At 37.5% G+C, this 15,366-nt stretch overlaps 1 protein-coding gene across 1 annotated transcript; it reads left to right on the plus strand.

Annotated features, from left to right (window-relative positions):
* The first annotated feature begins 12,621 nt into the window (after window positions 1–12,621).
* LOC108216950 (protein FAR1-RELATED SEQUENCE 5-like) lies at window positions 12,622–14,992 on the plus strand. The gene is made up of 5 exons (XM_017389810.2): window positions 12,622–13,097; window positions 13,188–13,255; window positions 13,373–13,452; window positions 13,748–14,203; window positions 14,636–14,992. The coding sequence occupies exons 1-5, from the start codon at window positions 12,622–12,624 to the stop codon at window positions 14,990–14,992; spliced, it is 1,437 nt and encodes a 478-aa protein (XP_017245299.2).
* The last annotated feature ends 374 nt before the right edge of the window (window positions 14,993–15,366 follow it).

The following is a 15,366-nucleotide window of genomic DNA, read 5'->3' on the forward strand; positions in this document are numbered from 1 at the left end:
TTTTACTATCATAATAAAGTCCTGAGGATTATCTAACTTCTTTATCCAAGTAATTTTTGCTTGTATTTGTGTTTTGGAAAGTTCACCGATTCTAATTGAACTTACATGTTTGAAGATAGAAATCCTAAGTTTGGACTTAAAATAGTCAGTTTCAGAGTTTGAAAATTCTAAGTAAGAATTACTCTGATTCATCGATTAAAGATGAAAATCCCGAGGATCACGCTGAGATTTGAATTAACTGAAATCTTACGAAAGATATTCTAAGTAAAGAATGCTAAATACGCGAGATTAAAAAGTGAGGCAAAAGAGAAATTAATACATAAGTCAAAACCCCGAAGGGTATAAATATTTAAATAATTACAAAAGATGAGCCGCGCAGGGCATGAAAACTATCTAAGGAAGATCGTCGTCAAAAACGTCGTCCCCTTTCCCGGCATCCGCCACCTTTTCTGGGATCTCTCCCTCCTTTCCGGGTTCCTCCACCACGTCCTCAGCCATTGGGGAATGGACTTCATCCTGGAGGTTTCTATCCTGGGAATCGATGGGGTGAGAGTCCCCGAGCACCTCCTCCTCCTCGAGGTCAACCGGTGAAGCAGAAGTTTTCCCCGGGATAGGAGGGACGGGGAACTTCTCTAATGAAACCCCTTCTATCTTGGAGCTTAACTCCTCGATAATCGACTCCCAGCACATGGTGAAAGTCTCCGGGAAGTTAGCGTCGTACTCCGCCGACAGGAGATCGTCGAACTCTTTGGACTTTTTATAGTCCTCGATCGCCTCCGCGCGTGTGCGCGCCAACTCTGCCTCCAGGGAGCGGACCTTCTCCTGCTCAGCCACCAGCTCAGCCTCCACCCTTCTGAACTGCTCAAAATTAGCAGTTGAGGAATCGAAGTAACGATCGCGGTCGCGTTCCGCGATCGCTTTCTCCGCCCTCACCGCTTTCAAGTTATGAACAGCGGCTTGCAGATAGGTGTTAACCTGCACAGTAAAAACATATAGGTGAGAAAACATGTAAAAAATTTTCTAAGGAAAAAGGAGGGCTTAGAAATATAAAAAAAAAAGGCCTACAAAAGTTGGGCTTACCGTAGCCACGGCTTGGGCCCCCAGGAGCTCAATCTGGAGGTCCTCGGACGATTCGACCACGTGGGCCCGGTCCCGAGGGGTGACCACATTCTTGGACCACTCCGCGGCGGCCCGGGAATCACCCACGATGGTGTCTTTGTTCAACAGGCCCCATTGGACCACGTAGGGGCCATCGTCCTCTTCAACGACTTTGGGCCGAGGAGACAGAAAAGCTGGAACCCGCTCCACAGGCCCAGTTCCCCCTTCCTTCCTGGGCCGTTTGGTGCGCGAAACCTCAGTTGGCACGGCCTTCTGCGCGGCGGTTTCCCGCTTCTGGAAAATGCTCCCCAAAGCAACTTGGGCTGAAAAGAAAGATCATGAAAAATTAGAGGCCCAGTCCATGCCATAAAAAACATATACATATAGGCAAGGTATAAAAAGGGCATACCCTCAGGGCCCAAATCGCTAAGCCCGTGCAATTGAAGCGATGCCTCGGAGATTAACAGCGAACAATGGTGAAGATTGTCGGCCGTTAAAACCTTAATGGCCGCCTCTTCTTCAACCCCTAACTTGATGGACCTCATTGGCCCATCCTCGGCCCGACTAAAATCAGAATAAAAATAATCGGCCCAATCGGCCCCCTCCATATACAGATAAAACCACTGCTTCTTCCAGTTAGGGAGGGAATCAGGGGCCGAATCTGAAACGAAAATACTACGGCCCAATGTTCGATACTGGATTTTGACCCAGCCTTCATCATTTGGGGCGTTAACAAATTTGAAAAGATACCTAAACACAGCTACACTAGGCTCCAAGTTGTGCTTCTTACATTGGACCATAAAGCAGTGTATAAACCTCCAGCCATTGGGCTGGAGTTGGGTTGGACACACCCGGGCCTCGGCTAAAAGCCTATAAACAAACATAGGAGGTGGCAACCTAAAACCAGCATAAAAGGTTTCCTTGTAGATTCGAATAGCCCCGGGCTTGGGGTAGCAAGCCCGGTCATTTGGGCCTGGGGCCACGGCCCTATAAGGATGTTCGATTCCAAAAAGCTTGGCCATAATATCTACGTCTTTTTGCTTATACTGGGAAGGGTACTTATAAGCATCTAGATGAAGTAAATTAGGGAAGGCTTGACCAAACTCTGAAAGAAGATCACGAAGAGAAAAAACGCTAGCATGAACGAGGGATTTTTTACCTCGGTTAATGCGAGAACGAGCCGCGGGAGGCTGAGAAAGTTGAGATTGCTGGGATTGCTGTGAGGATGCAGAATCGGCCATTGATCTTCTTCGGATGAAGGTATGAAACCCAGAAAATTATGAAGAAATGATGAATATCGCCCGGAAAACTGGGAATTCCTTGAAGATCACCCGGAAAACTGGAAAAACTTTGAATATCGGCCGGAATCTGGAAAATCTTTGAAGATTGCCAGAAATACGCCTGAAATTTCGCCTAAGAACTAGAGAGTGTTTGAGAGTGTTTAAGCTCTTGGACTTGTGAAGTGTTTTGAGTGAAATGAGAAATGAACTCTCAGTCACTAGATTTATAGAAACCCTCAACCGGTTCACTTGCCAGTCAACCCTAGGGTTCACAGCCTACAGCCGGTAAAATGGGCTCTGGGCCGGATAAGGGGCATTTTAAAGGGCGGGAGGCCCACGGAACTGAAAAGATAAACCCTTTCTAGAAGAGTCGAGAGAATTCTTGAAGACACTCGGAAAATTAAAAGAAAAATGAGCTGCGTAGGCCTGACAAATATAGACTAAGGCCCACAACCTATGACGGTAATATGCACCTAAGACAGTTATAGGAAGGTATATTACTCATAAACACGTCTCCTTGGCGGTGTTCCCCACGCCAAGGAAGCAGTAACAATTCAAGCCTGTGAAGGCCTTAAAAATGACCACGCCCAGGAAGCATATTTCCTAGGCGTGGTACAACACTATGTCTCCTTGGCGGGTGTACCCACGCCAAGGAAGCAATCACAAATCAAGCCTGTGAAGGCCTTAAAGCCAACCACGCCCAGGAAGCATATTTCCTAGGCGTGGTACAACATTATGTCTCCTTGGCGGTTGTACCCACGCCAAGGAAGCAATCACAAATCAAGCCTGTGAAGGCCTTAAAGCCAACCACGCCCAGGAAGCATATTTCCTAGGCGTGGTACAACATTATGTCTCCTTGGCGGTTGTACCCACGCCAAGGAAGCAATACTTGAAGAAAGCATCGTCAAACCACGCCAAGGAAGCACTTTTCCTTGGCGTGCTACCAAATTATGTCTCTTGGGCGTGTGCACCAACGCCTAGAAGACATTTCACTCTGGAAAAGGCATGGCCGATCCTGGGAGCCTGCCTCCTACGCGTGGCAGCTAAAATGCCTCCTTGGCGTGTGTAGCCACGCCAAGGAGACTGAACACGTGGAACAACACTCAGCAACGCCCAGGAGACGAGTCTCCTAGGCGTGGCTCACTGGATGCCTCCTTGGCGGGGGTACCCACGCCTAGGGAGCATCTCCTTTAGAGGGATGAGTTTTTATTAAAGGATTATTTAATTCTTTATAAAAATACCCAAAAATTCCAAAAATAGGGAAAAATACAAGAAAAATCATAAAGTTGAAATTTTAATTTCAAATATATTTTGAAAATTATTTAAAGGCTCGAAAAATTCTAGGAAATTGGAATTTCATCATAAAAATTCCAATTAATTTGAATTTAGCCCTGAAAAAATACGAAAGTGCTCGAAAGTACCATTACAAACGTAATTTTGAAGGATACTTGTTGTGCCAATAAAAAAGACTTGTAATGTCATAAAAACGACTCGAAAAGTCAAAAGAAAGACTCGTGTCTTCCGGTACTCCAATCGAAAATGAAGTACGATCCCGAAGGATACGAAACAGAGCTATCTTTACTCTACAGTCAATTCAAGTCATCTCTCGAATTGTTTCAAAGTAGTCAAGATCGGTGAGATCCTTGCGCTATTTATGGAACTTCAGACCTTGGATGATGGGAATTTACAGAAGTTAGCTTTCTCGCATGATATATGAATAAGGAGCTCAGAAAGCCGATGAGGACTCAGCAACTTTTGAAAAGTTTTTACAAAAACTTGTCGAAAGTTGGGGGGCAAATGATATGGGTCAGAAATGATATTTAATTATTATTGGATATTAAAAGCCCAAGAATACTAAAGCCCAGTTAAATGGGGCCTGAGACTCTTAAATATTAATTAATTTCGTAATTGGTTAATGGAGGCCCAGTTAGAGGTCCGGCTACGAATACAAGTTCTATAATACACCTGACTCTAACAGATAAACGTCTCGGAGTTCAGATAAATATCAGCAACGAGAGGGTAGGAGTTCTATCTTATCTCTTGCTTCGAGGCATACTTCGATAAGAAGTCTGATACACGGAATCGTACTTCCGTCCCACTTCTGACTCCGAAGCGCCTATATAAAGGGCTCTACCCCTCATAACTAGAACTACGTTTTGGACTTGATTCTTCTCCACGCAGAAGATACGTAGGCATCTCGCATCGAGACCAGTCCAAAGCACGAATCGCTCACCCCCGTTTTTAGTTCTATAACACCTCTCAAGGATCTTGTCAACGTAATGAGGTTGACTTAGTGCGGGACCATCCGATGTTCTAGAAATTTGGATTCCTAGAATTACATTTGCCAGTCCGATGTCTTTCATGTCAAATCTTAATTTTAACATGTCCTTTGTAGATTTGATCATTTTATCATTGCTTTCGGCAATAAGTAGATCATCCACATACAATGTCATCATGACATAACCGCTCTCGCTATCCTTGTAATAGGCACAGCTATCACATTCATTGATCTTGAAGTTTTGTGCTAACACGACTTCATCAAATTTCTCATGCCATTTCATAGGCGCTTGCTTCAACCCGTATAGTGATTTCACTAATTTACAGACTTTCCTTTCACATCCATCTGATGTACTGTTAAGTTTCGCAGTGCAGCGGTTTCAAACATCATCCTTATGGACGTGATTCTCGTTACAGGAGAATACGTATCAAAATAATCAAGGCCTTTCTGCTGCTTGTATCCTTTGATTACAAGTCTGGCCTTATATTTATCAATGGTTCCATCAAGTTTCAATTTCTTTTTAGAAACCCATTTGCTGCCTAGAGCTTTACAACCAGGTGGCAAGTCCACTAATTTCCAAGTGTGATTCTGTAGGATAGAATCAACTTCGCTTTTGATGGCCTCTTTCCACATAGGTCCATCAGGTGAGGTGACCGCTTCCTTATAGGTTTTCGGATCACCTTCTTCGAGCAAATAGGTCATGAAGTCAGATCCAAAGGATTTCTCCGTTCGTTGTCTTTTTCTCCTCCTCACAACCCCCACATTTTCATCTTCACTTTCATCATTCTCATTTTCATCATCTACAAATTCATGAGTTCGTTTAGACGTCGTAGGGTGCTCGTTTCTTGGATTACAAGGACACGTAGTCTTAAAGAATGAGGCATTCCTTGATTCCATTATCGTATTCTTTTGAATCTCAGGAATCTTAGAATCATAAACAAGAAACCTATATGTTGTACTACGAGGAGGATATCCGATGAAGATACAATCCACCGTTTTTGGACCAATCTTCACCTTCTTAGGTGTATGGATCAGTACCTTGGCAAGGCACCCCCACACTTTCAAGTGTTTGTAACTCGGTTTCTTTTTCACCCATATTTCATAAGGACTCACATCTTTATTGTTGTGCATAGTAATATTTAAAATATTATTTGCGCTTAAGATGGCTTCCCCCCACATTGATTGCGGAAGTCCAGAGCTTAGCAACATTGCATTCATCATCTCCTTGAGAGTGAGATTCTTCCTCTCAGCCACTTCATTTGACTGAGGGGAGTATGGTGCAGTGACCTCATGGATTATACCGTGTTGTGAACATAATTCCCCAAACTGTTCAACATATTCACCTACACGATCGCTACGAATCCTTTTGATTGTCTCTCGACTTCTTCCTTATAGATTTTAAATTTATCTATAGCTTCATCTTTGCTTTTCAGCAAATACACATAGCAGTATTTTGTACAATCATCTATGAATGTAATAAAATACTTGTTTCCTCCTCTTGTTGGAGCGAATTTTAAATCACATATGTCGCTATGTATTAGGTCCAACACCTTGGTGTTTCTTTCCACACGTTTAAAAGATGATCTCGTTAATTTTGCCTCAACAAAAGTTTCACACTTATGTTTTGAATCAATAGTTAGTTTTGGTATGTATTCTTTTGCACTTAATCTTCGTAAAGTGTCATAATTCACATGTCCGAATCTAGCATGCCATAAATTAGGAGACTCAAGCAAGTAAGCAGAAGAATTCTTCATTTCATTATTGTCCTTAACGGACATTACATTGAGCTTAAACAGCCCATCAGTTGCATAGCCCTTGCCTACAAACATACCACTCTTAGACAAAATAACTTTATCTGATTCTATTACAATGCGAAAGCCATGTTTACTCAACAAAGAACCGGGCACAAGGTTCTTGCGAATATCAGGCACATAAAGTACATTCCTCAAAGTCAGATTCTTCCCATAAGTCATCTTCAGAATCACCGTGCCTTCCCCTTCAATGGTAGAAGTCGCAGAGTTTCCCATGTAGAGCTTCTCACCAGCATCAGAAGCTATAAGGCTAGAGAAAGTCGCCTTGTCGGAGCAAATATGCCTAGATGCTCCTGTATCAATCCACCATTCTCGCGGATTAGATCCAACCAGGTTCACCTCAGAGACCGTAGCACAGGGGTCTATATCACCTATCTCCTTGGAGATATCATCAACCATGTTTGCTTCTTTCTTCTTGTTTGTCTTCTTAGGCTTCCTGCAGTTAGCAGACCTGTGACCAACTTTATCACAGTTGAAGCACTTTTCTTGGAACTTCAAAGGCTTCGAAACTTCTCCTTTGGGTGCCAGTTTAGCCCCCTTCCCGGAACTGGTCTTCTTGGACTTGGAGCTTTGTGCATGCTCCATCATATTTGTCTTTTCACCGGCAATAGGCTTCTTTCCGGATCTCCTGTTATTTTCTTTAATGCGAAGTCTAACAATCAGATCCTCCATAGTCATCTCCTTTCGCTTATGCTTAGGGTAGTTCTGAAAATCTTTCCATCCAGGAGGCAGCTTTTCTATCACAGCGGCAACTTGGAAAGATTTCGTGAGACCCATCCGCTCGGCATGCATCTCATGAATAATCAGTTGCAATTCTTGCACCTGACTGTCAACAGTCTTGGAATCCACCATCTTGTAGTCAAGAAAGCGTCCAACTATCCACTTCTTGGCACCGGCATCTTCAGTTTTATACTTAACGTCAAGTGATTCCACTAGAACATTAACTAGATAAGTAAGATCCTACTAACTGATATGCCCCTTCCCACTGTCCGGGAAAGTATGAACTCAAGACTAGCTTAAGGGGAAGTGACGGCTTTGTCATACAATCCTTAAGGTCGTGCGTCTCAAAGAAACTAGCAGGTGGTGTTGGGGTGAGGACGGTCCATAGTACACTCCTCGTAAGCTTACCGGTTCCCATGCCTAAGGTATGAATTTGCTTGCACACACACATACACAATTAGTTAAGCATATAAATATTAGTTAGTTAAGCATATAATATAAGAGGTAGTGGGAGATTTTACATAGCTTGTACATACATGTTAGTTCTGAGTTTTATTCATGCATGAATGTACAAGATATGTACATACATAGGATACAAATTTTATACATGCATGAATGTACTATAAATGTATTAATTATACAAATAAATATATAGGTTAAAGTGGAGATAAATAATAGAATGGAAAGATATTGGCCATGTCTTCGAGAAAATGTCAGCTTTAACCGATTCATACTTGAACAAGGTGTGAAATTTGTCGCTGCGGAGGGAGAGTTCTGCCTTATGAAAATTCTGCACGACAATGGATTTGTGGCGGGACAAGTTTATTCTTGTTTAAAGCTACTCGATGTGCTTGAAAAAGAACTCGATGGGTGTGTCGACTGAGGCGCATCTTGATAGGGGCAAGACGGGTCAGTCGACCCCCCCTTAAATTTTTGTCCTTAATTTTAATTACATAATGTCGTGAAACGGTAAAAAAATTACATAATATGAATATTAATTTTTTGTTTTCTATGTTATCATTTTGGTATCCACCATTCTAATCAAAGTGGACATGCCTTATTTATGTTGTGATACGGTAAAGATTTATATAATATGAACATTATTTTTTTCCTGTGTTTATTCCAATTAATCATTGTTACAAAATATTATATACGACCCCCTTACTTTCGGAGCTGGATCCGCCACTACTAACAGTCAATCATTACTCTAAATTAACATAATACATAGAATCATTCCCACTCCTTATCAGTAACATTTCCCTCTCCACCGTCGTTCACACCCTCCCCGTCTCCATCGTCGTTCACACCCTCCCCGACTCCACCGCTTGAGCTCAACCCTAACGCCAAACTCTGTCTCATCGGAAGCAGAGGTGCGCACAAGAAACATTTTTGTGGTGTGTGTGTGTTTGTTTCGAAGGATGGTATTCTGTTTTGGAGAATAATACTAGAGAATGGAGGGATATTTATACTAGTGGATGCAGGGTGCAGGGTGTGATGCATGTATAAATTTGTTTATAAATACATATCAAGAAATCACGGGAACACACACAAACTAGTACATTTTATGAAGATATCTTAACAATATTGTGACTCAACACCAAAGAACAAAAATTAATGTAAAATTTTCGTACAAAGACTAAATAAGCATCACGATCAAATAAGCATATATCTCAAATTCAATAAATTAATAAAAAGCACATTCATGCACACTAAATCAAGAAGATATACATCAAACTAAGAAATGATCCAAAACCAATTTAGTGTGATTTGCAAGAAAGATGATACATACTCAATTATAAACAAAGATAAGAAAGAAATATGCAAATTTGATGATAAATTAGGAACAGATATATAATTAAAAGAGGTTTTAATAAACATAAATATAAATTCACGAATTATAAGTAACCTGATAAAGATCCTCTTGATATTGACATGATTTTACTTCCTTTAGAGATAAAACTTACTCAAATATATGACTCAACCGAAGACCGGATATGAAGACGTTGTCTTGATCTCACATCCGTACTCGAGGATGATTACCAAGAATGAAGATCTGTTCTTTTTGTGTGCGTAAGTGTCTGACCCGTTTCTGGTACTTGAATACAAGACTTCGAGTAGGAGGAGTGATTTTCAGAGACCTAGGATAGCAGGAAAGAAGAAGCATTGTTAACTCAAAATGCTTCTAGAAGCATTGTTAACGCAGCAATTTGGACCCTATAAAAGGCAAACAACATGTATATAACTCATTTCATCGTGAAGAATCACTTATATGATATGGGTCGTTTGTAATCCTGCAGAGACGTGTAAAAATCACTTTGTGCTAGTCCATCTGGAATGCCTACATATAAGAAGAATATTCTTGCGATTGAGAGGAGAATTTTTACGGCATTATAATGACTTTAATGGAAACACAAATTTTGATGAAAAAAATTGACGGCAACTCATCCACTAAAATCATGCCAGAGTTTATATCTTATCCAAGGTGGAGTAGGGGGTAATCGAGCTGAGACGAGTCGAACACCGTCAGGCTCGGCTCGAGCTCGACTAAAAAGTTCGGGGCTCGAGCTCGAGTTCGATCAAGCCTTTAATTTCAAGTTCGAAGCTCGGTTCGTAAAAGGTTCGATATGCTCGAGTTCGGCTCGAAAGCTCGAATCAAGTCACCAAATATTGACAAAAACTCGAAATATGATCGGTTTGGCTCGAGTTCGATTCAATTAAATATATAAATTATAATTAAAATATTAAGGGAAAATAGATTTTTTTTGTCACCGAACTTATTATGTTTTTAGAAACTAGCCACTCAACTAATTTTTTTTCCTTTTAGTCACTGATGTTAGGTTCGGAATTTTTTTGCCACTAAAGTTAGGTTCGGATTTGATTATTACCATTATATTAATTCTTTGTAGTATTATTAAAATATAGTGATAACCTGTAATATTTTGATAATTTGATATATGTCTATCTTTATATATAGTACTTTTATGTATCCAAGATCGTTTATCTTCGGTAATGAGAGTTAAACACGCATTTTACGGTTCCTAAAAGTGTACTCTCATAAATTATTTAATTTTTTCTTCCGAAGAAAAATTTAGTGTTTGAATTTTTATACGCAAGAATAAAATCTTATAAATCATCGAAGATTAAGTTTTCCTCTCTATTTTTTTATTTTTATCTTGAAAATTATAATAAGATAAAGTTATTAAAAATTATGAGGATAAATTTAAGAGAGATCTTAGGCTGAACTAGGTGATTTAAACTTTAATAGTGAAAGATGATGTATCGTATCACTCAATTAGACTTTATTTTATCATGGAGAACATAAATAATTTGAAGTCATTGATTCCATACTGATGATTTATTGAATTTCTAGAATTCTAATTACGATTTTCCTGATTTTATTATTATATCACCTCATTTTATGTTATTATTGCTATATACAAAGATATAAACATACATCATATTATCAAAAAATATATACTATCACTATGTATTAATGATGCTACAAAAAATTATCACAATGCTAATAATCATATTTGAACCTAAGTTAGTGACTAAAAACAAATCCAAACCTAACATCAGTGACTAAAAAGAAAAAAAAATTAGTTGAGTGGCAAGTTTCTAAAAACATAATAAGTTCGGTGACAAAAAAATCTATTTTCCCAAATATTAAATATATTTACAAAAATATATTTATGATAAAAAATTAAAAAATAGTAGAAGCTCGATATGGCTCGCGAACCTTACGAGTCGAGTAATTTGAAGCTCAAGCTCGGCTCGGTAAAACATCCAAATAGCTCGAGCTCGAGCTCGATCATTACCCCTATGGTGGAGTAACATTCTAAGGCAAATACCTAAGTATCCTGACCAATCCAAAGCAGTTACGTACAACTCGTAGAAATATATATATATATATATATATATATATATATATATATATATATATATATATATATATATATATATAGGAATGGGATCAAATAAAAACTTTTTTAAGTTACAAACTTACAAACTTTTTTGGGCCATCAGATTAGATTTGATCCTAGAGCTGGGGCTGACTTAAACTTTTATAATAGAGGGGTAACTTAGTCAATTTACGTTTAAACAATTATAACATATATAAACTAAAAAACTAACAGAAGCGTATTATTGTTTGTTGGAAATTTTTGCCGGCTAGAGAGAGAAGACGCATCGGAGAGAGACGACGGCGAGTTTCTGAGCTAAAGAGAGAACAACGCGACTTTTGACTACAGATTTACGCATACTTGAAGGTAAATTATTGTTTTTTTTACATAAATTTGTTGTTTAGTTGTTTTCTTCAGCTCGAGATATACGATTTGATGTGTTTTAGTTGTTTTATTGTTTTTTCTTTGACGAAACTACTGTATTCGTCGGGATTAGGTTGTTTCCAGGTGTTTTGTGGTGTTCGATTGAATATTATAAAAAAAAATTTGTTTTTTAGGTGGAGATTTGGTTATTACTCTGTTCGATTGTTCTTCTTTTATGCGATTGTGCTATGGACTTGAATTCAGGTACGACATGATTTTCTTTGAGTTTAGTTTGTTGATTCTTTTTTTAATCTGAATGTTTGTTGTTTCGTTGAATGTATGATTAACTTTTGTTGAACGAGCTGTATATTAATCAATTATTATATGTAATTATAAAATGTTTGTTGAATATTAGTATGAATTCTGTTGAACGAGTTGTATATGACTTAAATATGTTGAATTCTTGTTGTATTTATGTTGAACTTTGTCTATGTGCATCTATTGAATATAATGTACTTATAAGTGTAATTATAGGTATCAATTATAAGTGTATTTTTGTTGATCGTAATTATAAGTGTTTGTTGAATATAATTAAGTATCAATTTTGTATGATTAATCTTACTTGAGTACTTTTTGGGATGTGAACAAGATATTTGTTGAATCTTTGTTTTCTTTATGTTGAACTTTGTCTATGTGTAACTGTTGAATATAATGTTTGTGAATTTCAGTTTAGTTGTATAACTTTTTCAGGTTTTGGTGATAAAATTGCTCAAAACTTTGATGCTTATACATTGCCTACGGATGTTATGGCTATAGAAGATGATGATTTCTTTTTGGGAGAAGTTGATGATTTGTCTTCCCGTAAATATGTATCTCCAGGTTCTACAACGTATTGGTTGCCTTTTATGGTTGATAGTAAACCTAATGTTGGAAAATCGTTTAGGAGTATAGATGAGGCTGCGCATTTTTATGTTGATTATGGTCGTTCTTGTGGATTTGATATTAGGCGTGATAGTGAGAAGCGATATCGAGATGGACGTATTCAATCGAAACATTTTCACTGTTCACGAGAAGGCTTTTATTCTAAAAATGGTGAGAAGAATGATGATGGCTCATTTTGTTCAAAACAAAAGAGGAAAAGTATGTTTACTAGATGTGGATGTCCTGCTATGATTGTGGTGAAACATACGAAGGGTTCAATATATGAGATTACTTCGTTTATTGAACAACATAGTCATAGGTTTGCTAGTGCTGATGGTAAGAAGTTTTTGAAGGTAAACCGGTCAATGACTGTTGCACATCAAAATTTTGCATTTGATTGTTCAAAAGTCAAAATAGGTCCTGCTCGTGCGTTTGGTTTAATGAAAGAGTTTGTTGGAGGGTATGACCAGATTGGTGCAACAGTTGTTGATTTTAAAAATTGGAATAGAGGCTTGAAGAACATAATTGGGAATGCAGATGCACAAGTAATATTGAATAAATTTCAAGCTTTGAAGGAGTCTTCTAATGGCAGATTCTACTATGAACATGATGTGGATGAGTCTGGAAAATTGACAAAGTTATTTTGGGCAGATTGTGTTGGTCGTAGAAACTATGATGTGTTTGGTGATGTTATTTCAGTAGATGCCACATTTAGTACTGACAAGTAAGAAATTTATGTTATTTTCTAACGTATTTTGTGTATATCTTATTCCCTTTTTTTTTGAATTCTTAATAAACATATATTTGTTTTCAGGTATAACATGGTTTTTGTTCCAATCTGTGGTGTTGACAATCATAGAAAGTGTGTAACTTTTGATGCTGGTCTACTTTCAAAATAAGATATAGCTCATTACAAATGGTTTTTTCAAGCTTTACTAACTTGTATGGGGCGACATCCATTATGCATTTTGACTGATCAATGTGCTGCAATGAAACAAGCAATTGCTGATGTGTTCGATAAAGAAAAGACAAGGCATCGTCTTTGTATGTGGCACATCATGGAAAAATTTCCATCTAAGGTACCTTCTGTTGAACCTTCATAACATTTGTGTTGAATATATGTATTTTTGTTGAATATATATCTTATTGGTGTTGAATACATGTCTCAGGGGTGTTGAATATATTTATTTTTGTTGAATATATGTTTTACTTGTGCTGAATATATTTTAGTTTCTGTTGAACTTTAATTCAATTTGTGTTAAATATATTCATTTGTGTTGAATATGTGTTTTAGGAGTGTTGAATATATCTATTTTTTATGTTGAGAAATTTGTATGCCTGATATTTGTTAGTTTTTTTTAAATATATTTTTAGGTTGGTGTGGTATTGGCAATGGATGGTGGATTTTTATCAAAGTTTAAACCTTTTGTATGGGGTGAAAATTTGGATATATCTGAGTTTGAAGCTTGTTGGAAATCTTTGATGGATGAGTTTAAGATGACTGACAGTGAGTGGTTGTGTGATATGTATGAATGCCGACATTTATGGATTCCAGCATATTTCAAAGAAGATCCTTTATTAGGAATATTACGGACAACATTTGGGTCAAAAAGTGCAAATTCATTTATCGGTCATTATCATCAACCTGGTGATACTCTATCTCAGTTTTATCTACGTTTTGAGACTGCAATGGATAAGCAACGTAATATCAATTCAGATTTGAATCATAAATCTAATGTTGCGTTCCCAAGTACTGATACAGAACTATTTTTGGAGAAGGATGCTGCAGAGTTATACACACGTGAAATATTTTATAAATTCCAGAAACAAGTACGAGATGCTTGTTTCCATTGGTAATAAAGGATATGAGTGGTGTTGAAGTAAAGAAGTTTATTTTACATGATCTTAAAGCTGCTAAAGAATTTCAGGTACTAGTAGACTGCATTTGATTATTATTTAATGCCTTTTTTCAGTGTAATTTATTTTTTATGTTTGCATGTATTTTATATTTGATATACAATGCCTTAGGGGTGTTGAATATATGTTTTAGGGGTGTTGAATACATGTCTTAGGGGTGTTGAATATATTTATTTTTGTTGAATATGTATATGTTTTAGTAGTGTTGAATATATTTAAGTTTGTGTTGAACTTTAATTCAATTTGTGTTGAATATATGTTTTAGTAGTGTTGAATATATGTAATTTATTTTTCATGTTTGTATGTATTTTATATTTGATATTAAATCACTTATATTTGGTACAGGTTTTGCACATTTTGGAAAATTATAAACTTGAGTGTTCTTGTAGGATGTTTGAAAGAATTGGTTTGCCATGCAGTCATTTGATTCTTGCATTAAAACAAGTTCCTGTGCACAAGCTGCCAAGGCATGTTGTTCTGAATAGATGGATGAAGAATACGGAGAAAAACACAACAAGATTTGTTTCAAGCACATCAAGTGATGATAAAGAGAAATTTAGTGTTATTGTGAATGATATTTCGTTTGATTTCAATTCGTGTATGGGGTTGGCTGGTGACAATAAAGAAGCACTTCTTTTGATTCAAAGTTGTCTAAAAGATGTAAAACAGAAGTTACGCGGTTGGAAATTTGAAGGAAGCTAGTTGTGGGAAACAAGAAAGATGTTGTTGAAAAGTTTATTGGATCAGAGATTCCAGTTAACATTTAAGTCCAGCCTCCAAATCAATTTCGGAACAAAGGGTGTGGAACAAAGAGAATTAAGAGTGCCGCTGAAAAATCAACTATATTTTCTGGTAAACTAAAGAGGATTTGCAGGTATTGCAAGACAGAAGTTTATCATGACTTCAGGAATTGTCCTGTAAGAAAAATGCAATATTTGGATGAGAATTCTGCTGGAAAGAAGAAACAAAAAAAAAAGTACAGACAACAGTGAAAGTGGCATGGGTGACAATGTTGAACTCTAGTTTTTGTCTAGTTGAACATTTGCTATTTTGAAGTTTTTTTAAATTCTTTGTTG

This window comes from Daucus carota, chromosome 4, assembly GCF_001625215.2.
Source record: "Daucus carota subsp. sativus chromosome 4, DH1 v3.0, whole genome shotgun sequence".
Classification (NCBI taxonomy): Eukaryota; Viridiplantae; Streptophyta; class Magnoliopsida; order Apiales; family Apiaceae; genus Daucus; species Daucus carota.

Bases quoted from the DNA above. Each gene is read 5' to 3' on its own strand.
- LOC108216950 (XM_017389810.2), top strand. From the start codon at position 12,622: ATGATTGTGGTGAAACATACGAAGGGTTCAATATATGAGATTACTTCG. The intron at 13,098-13,187 runs GTAAGAAATTTA...ATTTGTTTTCAG, and splicing joins GCCACATTTAGTACTGACAA to GTATAACATGGTTTTTGTTC. The intron at 13,453-13,747 runs GTACCTTCTGTT...ATATATTTTTAG, and splicing joins TGGAAAAATTTCCATCTAAG to GTTGGTGTGGTATTGGCAAT.